Below are 20,286 nucleotides of genomic sequence, written 5' to 3' on the forward strand. Positions count from 1 at the left end.
GTTCACACGGAATTAATCAAGTGCGCACCCCATTTAAAAAAAGGGGTCAGAAAGTCAAAATGTGCCTGTAAGACACGTCATGATGAAAGTTTCCATACTGAAGACTAAAAACTATCAATAATACGCCCACAGCCAAAGCCACCATAGACTTCAAATGTCACACAATGCCACTAAATTCAGTGTGACCCTGAGAAGTAGGTTTCTCTGATGGCTACTGTGCCCATTTACGGTAAAACAGGAAGTAGCTTTGACAAGACCGACGAGAGTGCTGACCATGGAGTGTCTTTATTCTGCTCTGCACTTTTAAGGGCAAATCATTTTATGCATGGCTTTTTTGGCTGGCTGAAGGATCAAGCTAAATTCCAGTCACTGAACTGCTGTCATATTGCTCAAAATATATTAATAATAGTAGACTTCATGCATTAGATCTTGCACACACCATTAGATGACACACACAGTCATTTCTTCCTAACTAAAAAAAGTTTTACACAGAAAGAAATGAATAATACTTTTGAAAAATATTGCTTAAAATCATGTTTTATTTTACATAGAGTGAGTCGCCTCATGGGGGCAGCCATTTTGAAAACACAAGACAATTTTAGTTTATAACTTGTTAAATATGGATATTTTTCTTACACAAACGCATCGCTTCACTTCAGAAGGACTTTATTAACCCTCGGGAGCCGTGTGGAGTACATTTATGGTGGATGGATGCACTTTCTTGAGCTTCATACTCGTTGGTCCCATTCACTGCCATTATTATAAAGCTTGGATGCGTCAGGATATTTATTAATATACCTCTGATTGTGTTCATCAGAAAGAAGAAAGTAATATACACCTAGGATGGCTTGAGGGTGAGTAAAGCTTGGGGTAATTTTCATTTTAAGGTGAACTAATCCTTTAAGGGAGAAATCCTAAAAGCCCATTCTGAAGCATAATAAACACATTAAGTTTAGCACTTACTGACTTTAATAATCAGTTTCATTCACCTTCACAAGATTCACAGTTGCTGAACACCAGCGGTGTGAACTCTTGAAAGGGTAAAAAGATGTTTGCGTTCACTGAAGTACATAAGCTGTGTATAGAGAACTCATATATCCCCCGTGTTCTTGCGGTAAACTGCAGTGAAGAGCTCAGATATGCCTCAAGGGCAGACACACACACAGGGGACTGACAGTGTTTCAGTACAACTGAATTTGCAGGCACGGACACACTTCATTCTGTCCTTTCTCCTCAGCAGCAAGAAAGCCCATAATGCATGATGACACCTGAGCCAAACATTGCTCTTGTCCTGAAGTACACACACACACACAAACACAAAATCTGAAATCAATGTGTCTCCTCCAATCCCTAAAGCAAAGTATCTCCATAATCCATCGATAATGCATGAAGCTCCACAGGCTCGGAGCAGGTGGTGGGACATGGTATCCTCCCCCGGGCTTCTCCTACATTACAAACACAAGGAATCCAGTCTTTACCTGGAAAGTGGAGGCCTTCTGCTATATTAATAGCCATTACACTTCACCTGGAGTTAAACACCACTAATAATCAATATCTCTCAAACTAAAGCTATACAAGTCATTCCTGTTACGAAGTTCTTTTTGAAATTGGAACTTTTTACAAAAAATAACATGCTTGTTGTGTTAAAGTACTTAACCAGACTTTCCTAAACATAGAATGGTCAAGCTCAGACATTTAAACTTTATTAATTATTAACAAAATTACAAGATATTTAACAGGGTGGAACATAAAAATAAAAAGCTAAAGTTCGTCATTGCACAGTGAGGGATTGAGAGTTAGCTTACATGAGTGTCAACTTAAAGTTCATTGTGATTTTTTTGAGTGTCTTTTAAAATTTTGATTTCTGTAATTTTATCAAATGGAATAGAATATTTAAAGCGACAAACCAACTAATACCACAAAATATCTACGTTTGTGCTGTTGTTTTCTTATCAGAATGATGTCACTTCCTGTAGGATGATGTCAATAAAGAACAGGATTTTGTTAGTAAGGCATATTACAAAAGAATAACATGTGATATTGAATATGTGGCAAAAAAGGCTACACACAATCTGAATAACTGAATGATTGAAAATTATTATATAGCATTATATGTTTAGTATAGTATTATATAATAATAATATATAATAAAAAGAGTTCATTAAAAAATAATATTTTTTTATAATTATATAACAAGGGATTTTTAAATCAATCAATGTAAATTTTATTTATGAAAATAACATTTTAAAAATATAATAATCTATTAAAATATAATTATTATGTTATGAAGGGGGTATAAAATGGGATGCAATAGGAATGATTCATATATTCCACCAATTTCAATAGAACCTCATGAACAACAAATGGTTCCAAATGGTCAGAAAGGAAAATGACAGGCAAAGACACTGATGTAGTTTTATTAAATGTCTATTTACAGAAATGAAGAGCTGTGTTTGTGAGTCGTGATTCACTCTGTTTCGTCTTTCGGTATGTTCTCGTAGAGCACTTCTCCAATGAGTTTCCGAACCGCTACTGTGTCACTGATATCTGTAAGGTGCACAAACAAACACACCCATACAGTTTTTAGGCTTTTATATGGTGATAATTCTCAGCTTTCCTGCAGGATGTAAAACACTGAAGACGGTGTGCAAACAAACAAAAGCTTATTTCAAGCATGCTTGTGTGTATGTGTATGTGTGTGTGTTGTGCATAGAAATGGGCCGAGGGCATTGCGTAAATGAATTATAAATGTGAAAATGGGTACGAAAGGAGCCCTTGCTGTTGTCAGAATCCATTTTAGGCTCATGTAAGATATTTTGGAAACTAAGAGCGGAAGGAAATGAATGGTGGGAGGTTAGGGGCATCAGAGCTCCAAAAAGCCTCAATATTAATTCATGCCTCTAATGCTCTTTTAAATATTCTTTCGAATACATTTGCATAAAATTGTTATTTTATATATTTATATATATAAAAACGAACCCTCCAATCCATTAATTAAAATTTGATCAACTCTCATTTTTTAATTTTCCCACTAGAAATAAAAAAGCCATTAACCTAGAATTAAAAGCTGTCTCTAACAAGAAAAAATCATTTGTTAAAGGCCCCCTTTTTCAAAATAGCCAACAGAGCCGTTGAGCTCGTAAAACCCAATTTTCCTCATAATCTCTAACCGTTTCTCCTCCATATTGCTTTAAAATATACCATTGTTTGTAGAATTCAAATGCGTCTGAACGTTTTGTGGTCTGTGCCGACTCGCGAGTATGATCCGCTCTCGTGTCTCTAGACCGCGTGTTGGTTCACGTGATACTAACGTGAACACGGACTTCATTCGCATCAATGGAAAGCATATTTACACTGTCTGAATCGTTCCCTATTCTCTATATAGCGCACTATGTGCCATTCACCATATAGAAACTGGTAAATGTGTGAACAAATGACCGATTTTAGCCGCAGCTTCAGTGTCTGTTTAGTGTAGGAGGGGGCGGGACTTCAGATTCTAAAGAGCATTTGATTGGACAGAAGATTTGATGAGAAGCTGAAAATCATGAAAAAGATGTCATGAAAATCCGTGATCCATTTTAGCAGAAGTGAGAGACTAAGTTTTGAATGCTTATATCTCTTAAATGCGAATTTTGTCATTGTTTTGGAACACACCTGCTTATTCATAACCTTAAGGCTAATATATTCATACTGAAAGCTAAAAAAAAAGAAAAAAAAAAAAAAAATTCAAACATTCCCTATTTATTGGTGAACACATCGGCTTTAAATGCCTCATTTGGCATGAATCTCCATTTATATCTCCACATTTATCCTACAAACATCACAAATCGTCTACCAACTATAGTGATTCCTCTCACCTGCAGGAGTTCAGAACGGTTGCGTCCCGTGGCACGGTTAGCTAATCATGCTTTGAAAATCACGTTGTGGGCGCACATCAGACTCGGAGGATGAATAATTAACAGTGGCCCCAGGAAGTCAAGCTGGCTTTTCATTAACAACTGTGCATGTGGCAGGAGTCTGAGTGAGCAGAATGACCTGACCCCCCTTCGGCCCAGTCAAACGCTTTTGAATACGAAGGCAAATTGTGCCGCATCCCAAGAAATTGAAATGACGGGGAGCAAGAACTCGAGTTCAAGAGTCTCTTCAGCCTATGTGACTGAATTTGCATGAAAACACTTTCAAAAGAACAGCACTGTTGCAAATTGTACCATTTTTTCCAAAGTACATTTTACACAGTAAAATTCTAGACTGGATTTTATCAGCCATAACTCAATAATATCAGCTAAATAACAGCCAAAATATCCCTAGTTTCAACACTAAAACATAATATAAAGTCTGCAGAGTTATAAATGCATTCAGAAACTTGATTTTTCCTATACATCCTATCTTTTCCCAGCTCCTCCAGATGGTCATTGTGGGCAATGTTGAGCTCTACAAACTATCACACACACACAGACGTCCACTCACCCACTCCCAGTCTGTGAAGCAGGTCTGGATACTCGGGTCTCTCTTCCAGCACACTCAGCAGGTTGGTGGGCTCCATCCTCTCCAGCTCCACCCTCCAGTACACATAAATCTTATGGTTAAAGCTCACATAGACCAGGCAGGGGCTGTTCCTCCCATCCTTACATGCATACTGGCCTAATGGAGAAAATAAGAACATGACAAAGAGGACATAGTACATTAAAGTCTATATTACTAAATGTTAAAATGAACATTTCACTAAAAAATAACATCTATAAATAATTAATTTCTATATAAATGTGTATATATATATATATATATATATACACACACACACCGATCAGGCATAACATTATGACCACCTTCCTAATATTGTGTTGGTCCCCCTTTTGCTGCCAAAACAGCCCGGACCAGTCGAGGCATGGACTCCACTAGACCCCTAAAGGTGTGCTGTGGTATCTGGCACCAAGATGTTAGCAGAAGATCCTTTAAGTCCTGTAAGTGAGGTGGGGCCTCCATGGATCGGACTTGTTTGTTCAGCACATCCCACAGATGCTCGATTGGATTGAGATCTGGGGAATTTGGAGGCCAAGTTAACACCTCAAAGTCATTGTTGTGCTCTTCAAACCATTCCTGAAGCTTTTTTGCTTTGTGGCAGGGCGCATTGTCCTGCTGAAAGAGGCCACAGCCACCAGGGAATACCGTTTCCATGAAAGGGTGTACATGGTCTGCAACAATGCTTAGGTAGGTGGTACGTGTCAAAGTAACATCCACATGGATGGCAGGAACCAAGGTTTCCCAACAGAACATTGCCCAAAGCATCACACTGCCTCCGCTGGCTTGTCTTCCTCCCATAGTGCATCCTGGTGCCATGTGTTCTCCAAGTAAGTGACACACACGCACCCGGCCATCCTCGTGATGTAAAAGAAAACGTGGTTCATCAGACCAGGCCACCTTCTTCAATTGCTCTGTGGTACAGTTCTGATGCTCACACTAACAGGTGCTGTGATGAAGAGATAATCAGTGTTATTCACTTCACCTGTCAGTGGTCATAATGTTATGCCTGATCGGTGTATATATACCTTGTTGTCTACATATAATGTAAAGAAAAAAGGTTACACTGTTCCCGACCAGAAATCACTGAGACACGACAATATAACATAAAACATGAAACTAATTGTGAAGTGGTCTAATTCATTGAAAGGTATTTGAGTTACCACCAGATGCTTAAAGTTTAGATTGGACACAAACCATAGTATCAAATATGGAAATTTATGCGAAGGCTCTGTTTACTATAATTGCTAATATAAAAACATTATCGATCAACACTTTTCAAGCTGATAAGCTTGAATGAATGCTTATTAAATCAAATTACACCTCTGCAATTTTGTTTACACTTTCAAATGGAAATTACTGATCAGGAATTCACTGGTGCTGTATGGACAAGACCACATAACGTTTAACATGGCGTCTGATCTGTTTAGCATTAGAATATGTTTTTCTCCAGAGAGACCTTGCGTGAAAGCGCAGCACCTCTTCTCGACATTCCCATCATACAGCAGACTCACAGAGACTGGGGCTGAATTTTAATGAGCGCACACTCCCTCCACATTTGCTTTCTGCATTTTCACAAGATGAAAATGCAGACACAGGTGTATGAGCTGATAAACACTACGTAGTGTGTGAGCCTTTGTTGTACGTGAGTCAGTGCCTTTCAATGTCAACATGAATGCAAGTCATGATGTTTTTGTGTGCATCACATCTCTCTATCATTTTAATCCTCTTAATGTAACAGTTTCAATACTTTACTAATGTGCACTGCGATGAAAGAAAGAGAAAAAGGGTGATAAAAGGAACAGGAAGATGCAAGCGAAAAGCGAAAGAGACTATATAGAAGGTATAGAAATGAGACAATTTCCAACCCTGCAGGTCCTTCTACTCACATATAAATTAATTTTAAAGGGAAAATAGTCTTTTTATCTTGATTTTATATGTAAGGAGTGTGACGAGATCTCGTGGGAACGTGAGATTTCTTGTCGGGGTGAAAAGCTGTCTCACAATATAAACGTTAAAAATCATAATATAGCATAGCGCTATTGTGATATCACAAATGCTGTGATTCAATTAAGTAAATATATGCACTGCGGGTTTCAGAGTGAAGCACGACGCGTGTGTGCAAGTTACGCGTTTCTTCCAGCATTTCGGAGTGGCTCCATTCACAGCAAATTCTGCTCCACACGAACTCAGTCTCTGCATGTGCTGTTTGTTTGGGTTTCCAATAACTTGCATTTGGGAATGCATATAAAGTCTGATGTGCTTTGTGTTTCATAGTGAAGTGTTGCACTGTTAACATTCACATTGTATCAAATGTCGTTTGGCCAATATTAAACAAGGATTTGATCATGCTGTAAAGTGTAACAACAACAATCATCAGGCCGTTGGCACGCAGGGCGGGGCCGAGACCCATAGGAAAGCAATGGAGCGATGGAGTGATGACAGTGACGGACGAGAGAGAACCAGGCCTAGATTTTATGTTGTGTTATTATGGTTATATGTGGCAGTCGTCTGTGAGGGGCTGCCACTTTACTTTCATTTTGTTGTTCATGTTTGTTTATTTTGTGATTAAAGTTATGTTAAACGTTCGCCGGTTCCAGCCTCCTTCCCTTTAACTTGGTTACAATTACATTATTTTAACAGTGTTGTTCAATAAAACCATATGATTACTTGCTTTTGATACTTTATTTGAACCCACTATTGCCTTTTTGTTATTATTTAGGCTATATATTTTAAGTCATTTTAAAGGCTATTGTTCACTTAGGTCTTTTTTATTAACACACACACACACACACACACACACACAATCTAATTACTCGATTAAATCATCAAAATAATTGTCCGATTACTAAAATAATCATTAGCGACAGCCATAGATTAGTGAAAACATTTCAACTACAATATTTTTGCCATTTTGTGACTTTCAGTAAAATAAAATACTATTTTTCCAGTCATATATCTTGTCATTGAAGGTTTCCTAAAAATTGTGTAAAAATGTCATCTCGTTCTTGTGAACCCAATATCATATATCATCTCGTGAGCTAAGTGTAGCCCCACACCCCACATACAGTCAAACCAAAATTTATTCAGACACCTTGAACATTTTAGTCATTAATACAGTTTATTCATTATAGTTTAAAAAAAATGGTAATAAAATATGACAAGATCTCAAAGTTAAACTGTGTCAGAAAAAAAATTCTCTTAATTGTGTCAGATAACACAAAACATGGTCAGGTCAAAGTGTCTGAATAATTTTTGGCTGTAAATTTTTATCAATTTTACTGGTAATCCACTGTATGAAGAATTCTTGGGTATAATATGTCACAGTTTACTTTATTTTGCTATCCTCACTTACATAAATGAACTATAGTGTCCTGCACCCACTAGTAAAAATATATCAAAAATATCAAAAATGTTTGAATAATTTTTGGTTTGACTGTAAATATATCATATATACATATATATATGTTCTTGATGGAAATTACATAAAATTCATCCTACGATAAGACAATAAGAAAAACTCACCCGCACAGAATGCATTTACATTTTCATCAAACTGGAATCGGACCACCATACGGGTATGATCGATGATGTAAGTCTGGCCGTCCCAGGCACAGGCCACCACTTCCTCTCTCCCATCACCCTTAACACGTGTACAAAAACACACCAAACTCTAATACACATCACTTTTTTGTGCATTTTCTGGAAGTCAAACATTTATGAAACATGTACATAAAAAAACTCAAGCATAATTTCTTTGCAGATGGTTTGATATTTTATATGTGATTCAATTATATATACTGTATACAGGTATATGCACTTTTTTAGTTTTTGGGGCCACTGTACATCCAGACTTACAGTGACATCCAGCTTCTGGAGGGCAAAAAGCTGGTGGTCCACCTGCACAGACCACAAGAGCTTCTCAGAGCTGTCCATAAGCTTCAGTGTTCCTGAAAGACCACCATTCAAGGAAAAACAACCACAACAGCTAATGAAAAACAACAACAGCTAACCAATCAATAACATCAATCCACTGCTGTCCAAACAATTATCAACAGCTTACTGATAAAAAACATCAGGTTTGAATTTGTGCTGTGTAACTGAGTGGCCATGGAGAGTGACATGAAGAACAAGCGTGTACTTTTAGAGTAAGAAGCCAATCTTCAATCACACCTGAGCCCAGAGTGACCAAAGAACAGAGTGAACAGAGAAAACACAGCGTGTGCTGGGCTTATGTCTTCCCTACATCAAATAACCTCTGACATGTGGTGGACTGATACACTTACCGTCTAAAGTGCAAAGAGCAAACAGGCCACCTTTAGACGAATCATCCTTAGAACCTGCAGACAACAGAAACAAGTTACGTCATAAGAGTTGTTGAAATTGTGAGAATGATTTGTGATTAGCAATGGACGAATATTACTTTTATATATCTTGATCTAACTATAAATACATTTTAATATAAATATATTATATACACTTTATTAAAATACACAAATAATGATATAAATACATTTTAATATATATATATACTATATATACACAATTTTTTATTAAAAGATAAATACATAATTAAAAAACTAAGCAAATAATACATTTTATTTATTAAAAATAAGTATTTTTAGATTATTATTTTTTTATGTTATTAACTATAAATACATTTTAATATAAATATATTGTATACAAATTTTGTTTTTTAACATTTTATTAAAATATACAGAATTATAAAAATATACATCAGTATTTTTATTAAAATAATGAATAAACAAATAATTAAATACATTATTTATTTATTATAAATACTTTTTTAAAATGTGATTATCATTTTCATGTTACTGCCAATAAGCAATAAAAAGCCATTATTATTATTGTCTAAATAAATTAAAAATATTACTAAAATATTATTAGGGTTAAAATATTTTTAAAGATAAAAAATTAAGTAAGGGTTAGATGACAGCAAAGTTAAATGTAAAAAATAGGGAAAATGAGCATGCACAATTATGCATCAAATATCAACCAATACCATTAAACTGTTTTTTTTGTGGTGGTGAGCCAGTGAAAATGTTGGGAGAGCCAATAAAAATCTGAACTACTAGTGACTGAATCTTATTATTGACTCTGCATACTATACTCTGCCAGCTCCAAACTTTATAAGGATACATGTTGCTGCATACACAGTATGCAATCTAAATATTGTGTGAGCATGCTCTCTCAGTACCTCTGCAAATGCTGCCTATCAAATGAGTGGACACGTTCTTGTTATGGATGCGTCCGGAGGTAAGATGAAGGGCAACGTCTCTGGAAGGACCCTCTCTGTGTACACATAACACAAGCTGAATTACTCCCAAATCCAGTTCTGGATATAGTTTGAATTATTTAGTACCTCGCTGTGATTCTCTCACTTGCTAGGAGATGCTGTGTTTTCCTCCCCAGGTCCTGCAGCGCCCTCTTGTGTCCAAGAGCACATCAGAATGGCATAGCCACAGCCAGGCTGAGACACCATGAGCTCAGGGAGCCCTTCTGGACCTGGGTTAACCGAAAGACTGTCAACCTGGTGAAAGAGGATAAAAAAGGCTGTAATAGTAGTTTGACTTCATGTTGACCTGATGTTTGGTGTATCTAATTCAGTACCTGACCCTCCAGAAGCCATTTCTTTAGTAAGACCAGCTGACCAGAGCTCACATCTGAAGCATCAGAAGGTTCCTCCCACCTGAAGGCCCGCACCACCCGGTCCGTGTAGCCAACGACAAGCTCACAGCGTCCGTCTCCATCTTATATGCGCACAAACACTTCAATATTCACATGACGTGAAAGGGTATAGTAATCTTTGAGAATGACATATGCAAACTCCTCACCGATATCACTGATGAGCATCACTTTGGTATTGGCGGGAATGTGCTGGGTGTAACTGGGCTTCTGTTCATCACCAAACGAACCGTCCTGCTGACTTGAGGAGTCTGACTTGGCTGCAGCAGCACTGATATCAAACAGATGAAACCAGCCCTCCGCGCCCACTGCCACAACAAAGTTCTGCCAGAGCAAAAACGTGACAAACGTGAAGCCGTGAAATACTTGTATACATTAAGATTTGTGACATTTTTTTCAAATTAAAACGAAAGAACGTTAACAAAAAGTATCATGGTACTACAATGCTTTTTTTTTTTTTTTTTTAACATCATGAATGGTTAATCTGGAGGGCCATGGCCAAACAAAAAATGTAAATAAATTAATAATAATAATCATAATCATAATAAAGAAAGCATAATTAATTGATGAATATTAATAGTTATGTATTATTTATTAAATAACAAATTATGTATTTACTTATATAAACTGCATATACAGTTATAAGGTTTTGAAAAAACTATAAATTATAATTAATATTTATTAGTATATATTAATTTTATATATTAAATAATAATGTATTTACTATACATAAAACACCCACACGTATATAATAATATTATACAATAATATTATTTTATCTATACATTATAATAAACATTTAATATATTAATTTTATATATTATAAATAATGCATTTACTATAAATAAAACATACAGACATACATATACATACATACATACATACACACACACACACACACACACACATATATATATATACATATACATATATATATACATATAGTTATTATTATTAATATACTACATTAAACTGTCATATAACACAGTTTTTGGACATGGTAGTCCATGGTAGTACCATGATGATATCTCTATTATCTTGGATTACTAATTAAATGCCATGTTAACAATAAAGTAATCACCATTGTTACTTCTTTGTAAGGGAGGAAGAGAAAGATAACTCTTACCCTTCCTTTGTTGCAAACATCTCCCACTCCAACACATGTTAACTATGAACAAAAACAGCATCATTAATTCAAATACATTCATCATGGCATCAGTGACTATTTACATCCGTAAGGTGAATGTGATACTCCTCACCATGCCAACACATGATCGCGTGATCCACGGCTTACAGTCATCATTTTTATAGATGTACAGCTTTCCACTAGTGTCTCCCACCACCAGCTCATTCAACTGCAGAAAAACATCTGGTTTACTTTAAGCACAGAAAACTTATACTAGTGAATATGACAGCGATAAAAAAAAAACCCATAGACATATGACCTGGTAGATATAATAACCCAGTCATAAACTCACATCTGTCTAATACACACATGCACAGTTTTGTAACTTACAGAGTCGTTATCTGCATCTCCAAGACAGATGGCGTGAGGAAAGAGTGTTCCTGTGAAGTCTAAACTCACGCGCTGCACATAACTTACCGAGCGCATGACCTTTCAACTATACACACTGCAGACTAACGACTATGTGGAAATGTATTAAACAACAGTAATAACACTCATATTTCAGGTACACCTTCCATCCATTACAAACAAATGCACATGATCTGTTTGGGCTTCGTCATTTCAAAATAAAAGTCCGTGGTAACTGTAATAAGAGTCCCCAAACATACACTAAATAAATATTTATAAATGCACATGATTTGTTTGGGCTTTGTTGTTTCAAAATAAAAGTCCGTGGTAACTGTAATAAGAGCCCCCAAACATACACTTAAGAAATTAATATTTATTCAGGAATGATGCATTAAATTGATCAAAAGTAATAGTATATTTAGAATGTTATAAAATATTTCTATTTCAGACAAATGCTGTTTTTTTGAACAGCAAAGAATTCTGAAAAAAGTATCACTGTTTCCACACAAAAAAAAAAAAAAAAAAAAAAAAAAATCTGTAAAATGAAATCAAATCGTCAACCAATCTTGGTCGTTTGAAAGATGTGAAATATAAGGGTAAAATTATTATTAAAAGAATTATCACCTTTATTAGAGAAGGATTTTGCCTCGTTAATTACCACCACAGCAGTTACAGAACCATCCAAATAAGTTTATTTAACAAAAAGATTATTTACATCTTCAAACAACTGAAAAATGTAGGTCAGGCTTACACAACAGAAATCAGAAAGAAACATAATTCACTGTATGAGCTTTCTCCTCATACTAACACGAGTCCATAAATTCCTGGCACCTCTGGCTATGGTCGTCCTTGAAGGGAAACGAAGGCTTTTGAAGGGCTCCCTCATACATGTCAGCATCCCAGGCTGGGAGCTTTGCAAGTGCTCTTGGGAAATGTAGTTGATTCTTCTTAACTGTTTGCTATAGTAACTGCGCAGATGGTGTAGTTCCTCCACGGCAGCTGCAGAGATGATAGACACCTCAGAAGGGGTGCTAACCAGATCTGCTTTCGCTTGGTTAGCATTAGCAGCACAGTTCTGAGTTAGTGGTTGTTTTCGCCTCCTTTTCGGTGAAGAAGATTGCTGTTCAGGGGCATTTTTAAGACCCTTTTCTTGTTCACAAGCACAATTCTGTTCTTGTACGAGGTTGACCTCAACATCAACCTCAAATACGGAGGTTGGCTTTACATACTCACTTGCTTCTGAAGCAAGACTTTCAATGTGGTTTTGAGCAAGTCTTTTCTCTATATTTTGGTGATTCTTATAAATTTTAGTTTTGTTATGTCTCTCAATGTTGGAGACATCAATCAATGCTGTCTCTGCTTCCTCTTGTGTATCAACTGCTTGAACATCCTGAGAAAAGAGAAGAAATTAGTTTTTATAATTAGTACATCTGTCTTTAAGACGAATGCAGAGCTATAGTAAGGTTAACGGCTATGGTTAGCTTCAATTTTGATTTTTATTATCTCTACAAAACACCATGCAAATCAAAACTACAAGAAATGGAAAATATTAAGAATATTTCATAGCAGAGAAATGATAAATAAGGTTTGATGTAAACTCGGGGGTACAATAAACATCATGATAAGTGACTAACTTGTATAAACAAGAGCACAAGCAGGAAAAAAAAGAAAGTGGTAGATGTTCCCCTCATTAAACGTTTAAATGTTTCTTAGGCAATGTCTACATGCTTTTGTGAGTATGGAGTAAATGAACTGTACTTTTTCTTTCTTCTCCTTACGGACTAGAGAAGAGTCTTGACTTTCTTGGCCACTGATTTTTTGTTGTCACTGTCAGCCGGTCTTTTTCCTTCTACTTTGGCACTACTTTTCTTCCCAGCACTTTCTGACACTTTCTTTACCTGTGGGGCGGCACAACAGCTCTTTACCTGTTGGGGTCTTAAAAGTCATTTGGATGAGTGGTCACTATAAACTGTAGGAACACAAGAAATAAGAGGGGTTACTGCATGTTCAATGAGGTGATCATGTAGCGGAAGTGACACCTCCAACTGAAGAGGTTTCACTCGAGATGGGAAAATGCTTGTATTATTGTTGGGCCATTGTTTGTAGACGATCCAATTCCACATGACTGCTGGGACAGGGTTGTTTAGAGGGTGTTAAATTCATAATCTGTGTGAGCCATTTAAACTAAGAGAAAGTCCAGTTTGGTTTTGCTTCAACTGGGCCACATTGATCTTCTGAAATCCCTCACTTTTCCAAAACAATTTTCTTTTTGACAAGGCACAGAAATCACAAACCACCATGTTTTGTGTTTTTCAGTAAAGAGAAAGACTTGTTGGTTCAACAAAACATGTTTAAACAAACTTGGTTTGTTTTTGTTGTACCGACGAATTGCATGGAAACGTTTTGCTTAATTTAATTAACTATCTGTAGTTTGGTGTTAAAATTACGTCGGCGCCAATAGCTTCATGGGCAGTGCGTCGACATATGGCACAGTTGCACTTCGGGCGTCCCGAGTTTGAGTACCGGCTCATGGACCTGTCTTGATCCCATCCCCCCCTCTCTCTCAAACTTCATTTCCTGTCAAGCTACTTTCTTATAGTAATAAAAGCTAAAAAAAAAAAAAAAAAAAAAAAAAAAAACGCACATTTAATCTTTAAAAAAAAAATAATAATAATTACTAAGCGAACGCTTTATGAATGTGTTACTGGGTTAAAAAGTATTTTAACTAAGTGAACTGTGATGCTCCCCTCAAACACTCTGATGGCATCTACCTGAAACACAATAAGACTGGAAGAGGTACAATAAAATAGATAAACAAAAAAAGATCAGTAAATACTACAGAACAGAGACCAAAGGCCAGATTCAATAAATATAATCTGATTTTTTTTATACACAACACTAAATTAAGTCTAATTGAAATGGAGCAAATACAATAAATATTTGTATTACCATGTGACAAAAGAATTAGAGGAGATATTTCTATTGAATCTGGCCAATCATCACCATTGAAAGAGGTTCAGGAAAGTATTAATCAAACAACTATTAGAAAAAGTTTAAATCTAGAATTTGCTAGAAGAAAAACACCACTTGCACATGAAATATGAAAAATGTCTGCTGATTTTGTTGACTGTCTTACAGTGGCGTGTGACACCGCTCTCCTTCTCATCTTCATAGTGATTGAGTGACCGCCGTTCTTCAAGAGAGCTGCCTTACGGCCCAACTTTAAGTAGAAGTGGGTTGTGTAGGGAGTGAAGCTAAAGTCCTCACTTGTGTATGAAAGAGAAAAGAGTTAGAGAATAAATCTAAAACTGGAAAGGAAATAGTTCATAATCTGTCAAAGTACCTGAAGTAGCCATGCAACAGAAGGTGGATGATAATGGACTCCACCTCCAAGCGTGATAAGGACGTGACCTTTATCATTTTGCGCCGCTTAGCGGGCCCTTTTCCCATCCAAGCCTCGCAGACTTTCAGAGGGGTCAGTTTTTCATCCATAGAGCCAGCCATTTCTACTATCTCAACAACATCTCGAGCATGCTGGGTGATATCCATTGTGATGTAGTCTGAAAAAAGAACAATCAACACCATTGCATAAATGACCTGATTTTGACAGCAAAAATTCACCAAGCAATGGTAAATGTAAACGCAACTTTAGGTAAGAAACGCTCACCGTTGCCGTGCCGACAGACATCGCACATTTCGTTGCACTCTTCATCATTCCAAACTTCGTCAAAATGAATGGCCATCATAGCACGACGACACCTATGCATACAAACAAGAGTCTTGTCTTAAAACAATCACAGGCACTGATTTAACAGGCCACATACACAGTAGTTCAACTCTAAGGCAATAGTAATGGGTCGTTCATTGTGTCTGTCACATGACATAGAACGAAAGACTCAGACAGTCATTTGTGTTGCATTTTACTGAACGAGATGAAACAAAAGAGTAAAATAATCTGATCTTTCCATCACTATAAAGCATATAGAGTAACACTGAAAAGAAGAGAAAAACAGATCAATGTTCCACAAACTGAAAAATCAAAATTTAGAAACCAAAACCAGGACCCAAGTCATTGGTATTCTGCATATCCTGCATAGTTTGACTCACCTGTCCACATTTTGACAATATCCCACCATGTTCTGTAGCTTCTGCTGCCCAGTGTTCTCCATCACAACCATTGTGCTTATTCTGAAGATGTCCATAAACCCAAAGAACACAATACAATCTGCTGGGCCATCATCCCTTCCTGGAAAAAATAAATAAATTTAAAAAAAATTACAGAGTACAGACATTATGTAACCGTAAGTAGCCACAGATATTTTATTCCGTACTGTGACATACATCTGAGTGAAACCTAATCAAAAATGAAAAAAAAAAATGTAATGCATGGACTTCATTGGCATCCATCGGTTGTTGACTGCATGGAGGTGGATCTAAATGTAATATTTCAGTCGACTGTAAGAATGGTGTGGGATTTAAGTAGACTAAAAGTCTGGCATACGTTACCACAAAAAGTATTGCATGGATGACTTATTTACAGTAAGATCAATAAAAAAACATTCAGAAAATAGACAATGAATTTCATGATGCCTACCTGCACGTCCACTCTCCTGATAATAATTTTCAATAGATTTGCTGATGGTGTGATGGATAACAAATCGCACATCAGCCTTGTCAATGCCCATTCCAAAAGCCACAGTGGCAACGACCACCTGCAAAGATACAAAAAGAAGATAACATGAGGGCACATTATAAAAAAAATAAAAAAAAACAACAGGCAACAACAACAGCAAATCTGTAGGTATAACCTGGATCTTCTTGGAGGACCACCGTTGATGCACCAGAGACTTATCTGAAGGCTCCATGTTGGCATGGTATGGCTGAGCAAGAATATCCCTCTTCTGCAGGTCTGTAGCCACAACTTCTGCATCCTTTTGGGAGAACACATACACGATCCCTGCAAATATAAAATATTTATTTTATTTAAGTGGTTTTCAAATAAATAGTGAACGATTTGCAGAGCATAAAGTCCTGTTCACACCAAGAATAACTATAAAGATAACTATATTAGCATCTACACCGACGCACAATAACATTCTGTTTATTCTAAGCACACAGTTATGTCGACTGTCACTTTAAATTCTCAATCTCGGGTGGATTCTTACTGGCTGTCAATGTTTATATTGTTCATCAACCGGGAAAAAAAAAAAAAATGGTTTTGAAAGTGATTTTTCCTCTGTGTCATTATCAATACAGCTCATAGAATTAGAACAATTATTAAAACTTTGAATCCTTGGTGTGAAGGGCCTTTTACTCTTCATAGCAATTGAATTGATTAACCTGACTGGTTTTTGTATCTTCCCCTGATCAATGCTGCAATTTGGTCCGTACAGTCTTCGTTATCTTTGAAACGAACCTGTAGAAGTGAGATGACAAATTACTCAAATCTGCTTATTCAGCAATCTTCTAGCGGTGACATTATGAGAAGAATCAATGATTTGCATACCTCATAGTAAAGGTTTGGTCTGTTGAACGGTGCTGTCAGAGTGATGGGTTCCTGAACACATAGTATCTTCTGGCAATCTTTAAGAACATTGCTGGTTGCGGTGGCTGTCAGTCCGACCAATGGGACGTTGGGAAACTGGCGCTTTAGGATACCCAGGAGCTTGTAATCTAAGAAAAGGGATTAGGTACAAATTCACTCAAGGGTTAGAAGGTTTACTCAGCCTGGATGAAACAAAAATCTCACCTGGTCTGAAGTCATGCCCCCACTGACTGCAGCAGTGAACTTCATCCACAGCAATGCGTGCCAGCAGACCCATGTTGTAGGCCTTTTCAAGTTTGGACATCAGTAGTTTGCTCTTGGCAATTTTCTCTGGGGTTACATAGAGCAACTTGAAGGGGCTGTTTTTATCTATCATCCCTGCCAGGATCTGCTTAGAGTCCTCCTGCAGATGCACATGAATATCAGCACCTGAACATGACACAAAACTGTCTAGTACATCTGTCATACTGTACCTTTGTACTGGAAGCATTGAGGGTTACCGCCGAGACATTAATGGACTTCAGATACATCAGCTGATCCTCCATCAAAGACACAAGCGGGGCGATAACTAACGTAAAACCTGATAAATGCGACCACACAAAGACATGCACTCGAATTCACATCAGAGTACTGAAAATATGTTCTTCATCTACCTAAATATGTTAATGAAAGCACGAACCCTTAGAGCAGAGAGCTGGAAGTTGGTAACACAGGCTTTTTCCTCTTCCAGTGGGCATTACCAGGAAAAGGTCTTTCCCTGACATGCTAAGGTTGATGGCCGCCTGTTGCAGGGGACGAAATTTGGAAAGCTGGAACACGCTACACAGCTTCGCATGAACTTCTTTAGACCATGAGAAATCTGGTGACAGAACAACAACATAAAGCTTTTAACATTAAATACTATATGGCTAGACGGACTTTGATTAAATTAACACATCCTAGATTTTTCTTTGCAACAGTCACTTTTAGTTTAAAGAACATTATGTATTGTGAAAAGCACTATAATAAATAATTTATCTGAAAATGAGCGATACCTGACTCCTCATAGTGCTGTAGGTCCTGTTTGCTGAATGAGGGTTTGGGAGCTTTGCTGGATCCGGAGGGCTGGGCCGAGCTGCAGGCTCCCTCCAGGATCTTCAGGAGTTTGTTTTTCCTGGAGTTCAGCTTTGTCTGTTTCTCCAGCAGCTCAGAGATCTGCAGTTCCACCACCTCCAACTCTGCCTCCACTGAGTCCAGTTCCGCTTGAGCATCGTCTGCAAAGAAGAGGACTTTCTTTAGTCTTGTACGCATTTATTAGTGAGAGTGTACACTCGTCCATGCACTCATTTTCTACACAAGCCCTGAGCAGTATTCCCTTGAGATTCCAGGTAGGACTGCTGTAGAATTCCCAGTGTCTCTCACGTCTGCACCTCTAATGAGCCGAGCTTCACAGAGAGATATAATGATGAAAGTCACACCAGTATGTTTAGCTGCCTCATTTCTCAAGGGAATATTAAGACACATCCTGACAGTCTAATTCGTCCACTCACATGCACACTTTTCACTTAAAAAAAGATGTTTATATTTACATCACATTAACTTTTACAAGTGAACAAATAACCAAGTGTGTGTACATGCTGTATAACTACATATATATTTATATTTGAGAGTATATGATGCAGAAGACATGAGACACTCACCGATATTATTTGCCATTTTATGCAGTTCTTCAAAGGCACAGATTAGAATGACTGTAAGAGAGGGTTAGTTAGTATGTTTGCATAGTTTGTCAGTAAAAAATCTAAATAAAAATAAATTGTTTTCCGAGAATATATCTTGAATTAAGTTTATTTTTCTTCACTGGCAAATTTTCATTCTTGTTTAAAAGCATAAACAAACCAAATTTAGTGAGGTGTCTTGCAATTTTGCTTTTCAAATAAATGTAGCCTGTTTTAAGGATGTGTTTTACTGGGAAACCTTTTTTTTTTTTTTGTAATCATAGATGCATCATTTCATCAAATTATTAGACAATTAGACCTGACAACCATTTTCATACACATACCATCTTTATTATTTAACGTTTTTGCATGATGCTTGTAGGATTATAAGTGTTGTATTAGATAATAGATCTGAGCAATGAAATACACATGCCATTTTTTGTACGACTCGAGCAAAAACGTGTTCAAAAGTGCGCCACGTTCAACATTTATGAATAACACATCCACTATATGAAAACGCATTTCTGCTAACTCACCCCTGATTTATCATAAGTCTGCTGCCTCCTTTCACTTTCTCTTGTTTGCTCCAGATGAAGTCCTCGTTGCCCCACGCGACCATTAATCGGGAAACTGACCAATCACGGACATGGAAATGCGAGTCCAGACGAGACAAGAGTCTTGTGCAATAGAAAAATAAACCTACTGTTGCCGTATCACAAATACTGATTAAATAAATGTATTTATTTACGGGGGTAGTGCAATGGTTTAATGTAATAAATGTATTACAAATTATACACACCCTCAACATTGCTAAACATTGGAGACCAGGAAGTAGATTTAATTTTTCATAATAAAAGTCAATAAAATGTTTGGTGCTGCGGACTGTAGACATTAAAATGCTAAAAACATTCAGTGTTGCTAATTTAGCGATTTTGTCACTAGATTTAGTGACTTCCCCGCCCCTTTTGAGACTCTTTTCAAAAGTTTAGGGACAAATCTAGCAACTTCTTGGACAAACCTTATCTAGCTTCTTATTTTGCCCACTGATCTATATTCATATTTATATAGATCAATGAATTTGCCATTATGATGTTATATATAGACATTTAGCTACCAGTTTTAGCTAAAAAACAATTGGCAACACTGAAAACACTACACACACTTCAACACTCTTTTTACATGCTCACAAGTTTATTTAATTGGTTTACCAACAATGTCAAACAGTGGATGCAGTGGATACAGAATTCTCACAATTTCCACTGGTTTGACCCTTATCATGTGGTGAT

The 20,286-nt window shown here is 36.8% G+C and overlaps 2 protein-coding genes across 5 annotated transcripts; both read right to left on the reverse strand.

Annotated features, from left to right (window-relative positions):
- Nucleotides 1–519: 519 nt before the first annotated feature.
- Nucleotides 520–11,986, reverse strand: itfg2 (integrin alpha FG-GAP repeat containing 2). Of its 3 annotated transcripts, XM_051891176.1 has the most exons (13): nt 11,741–11,986; nt 11,484–11,579; nt 11,306–11,392; nt 10,374–10,548; nt 10,150–10,289; nt 9,921–10,069; nt 9,737–9,831; nt 8,805–8,858; nt 8,377–8,468; nt 8,044–8,161; nt 4,468–4,641; nt 2,436–2,547; nt 520–1,445 (listed from the first exon to the last, which is right to left on the reverse strand). In XM_051891176.1, the coding sequence occupies exons 1-12, from the start codon at nt 11,834–11,836 to the stop codon at nt 2,468–2,470; spliced, it is 1,356 nt and encodes a 451-aa protein (XP_051747136.1). In that variant the 5' UTR covers nt 11,837–11,986; the 3' UTR covers nt 520–1,445; nt 2,436–2,467. The 3 variants fall into 3 exon arrangements, with proteins under 3 accessions (XP_051747136.1, XP_051747137.1, XP_051747135.1); XM_051891177.1 differs by lacking the exon at nt 520–1,445 and having other exon boundaries at nt 1,682–2,547; nt 11,351–11,392; XM_051891175.1 differs by lacking the exon at nt 520–1,445 and having other exon boundaries at nt 1,682–2,547.
- Nucleotides 11,987–12,427: 441 nt separating this feature from the next.
- recql (RecQ helicase-like) lies at nt 12,428–19,808 on the reverse strand. Of its 2 annotated transcripts, XM_051891174.1 has the most exons (16): nt 19,537–19,808; nt 18,983–19,033; nt 18,338–18,556; nt 17,983–18,162; nt 17,777–17,883; nt 17,508–17,706; nt 17,265–17,431; nt 17,099–17,174; nt 16,567–16,715; nt 16,353–16,470; nt 15,866–16,004; nt 15,426–15,517; nt 15,102–15,318; nt 14,895–15,024; nt 13,517–13,656; nt 12,901–13,148 (listed from the first exon to the last, which is right to left on the reverse strand). In XM_051891174.1, the coding sequence occupies exons 2-15, from the start codon at nt 18,996–18,998 to the stop codon at nt 13,540–13,542; spliced, it is 1,926 nt and encodes a 641-aa protein (XP_051747134.1). In that variant the 5' UTR covers nt 18,999–19,033; nt 19,537–19,808; the 3' UTR covers nt 12,901–13,148; nt 13,517–13,539. The 2 variants fall into 2 exon arrangements, with proteins under 2 accessions (XP_051747133.1, XP_051747134.1); XM_051891173.1 differs by lacking the exon at nt 13,517–13,656 and having other exon boundaries at nt 12,428–13,148.
- Between the last annotated feature and the right edge of the window lie 478 nt (nt 19,809–20,286).

The sequence above is a fragment of the Ctenopharyngodon idella genome, chromosome 4 (genome assembly GCF_019924925.1).
Source record: "Ctenopharyngodon idella isolate HZGC_01 chromosome 4, HZGC01, whole genome shotgun sequence".
NCBI classification, from domain to species: domain Eukaryota; kingdom Metazoa; phylum Chordata; class Actinopteri; order Cypriniformes; family Xenocyprididae; genus Ctenopharyngodon; species Ctenopharyngodon idella.

Coding starts and splice junctions, on each gene's coding strand:
- recql (XM_051891173.1), bottom strand. Junction 17,884..17,982: donor TCCAGCTCTCTGCTCTAAGG/GTTCGTGCTTTC, acceptor CGCATTTATCAG/GTTTTACGTTAGTTATCGCC. Junction 15,025..15,101: donor CTGTTGCATGGCTACTTCAG/GTACTTTGACAG, acceptor TTCATACACAAG/TGAGGACTTTAGCTTCACTC.
- itfg2 (XM_051891176.1), bottom strand. CDS start 11,836: ATGCGCTCGGTAAGTTATGTGCAGCGCGTGAGTTTAGACTTCACAGGA. Junction 8,859..9,736: donor GATAGGCAGCATTTGCAGAG/GTACTGAGAGAG, acceptor TGTTGTCTGCAG/GTTCTAAGGATGATTCGTCT. Junction 2,548..4,467: donor GCTTCACAGACTGGGAGTGG/GTGAGTGGACGT, acceptor TGCACCTTACAG/ATATCAGTGACACAGTAGCG.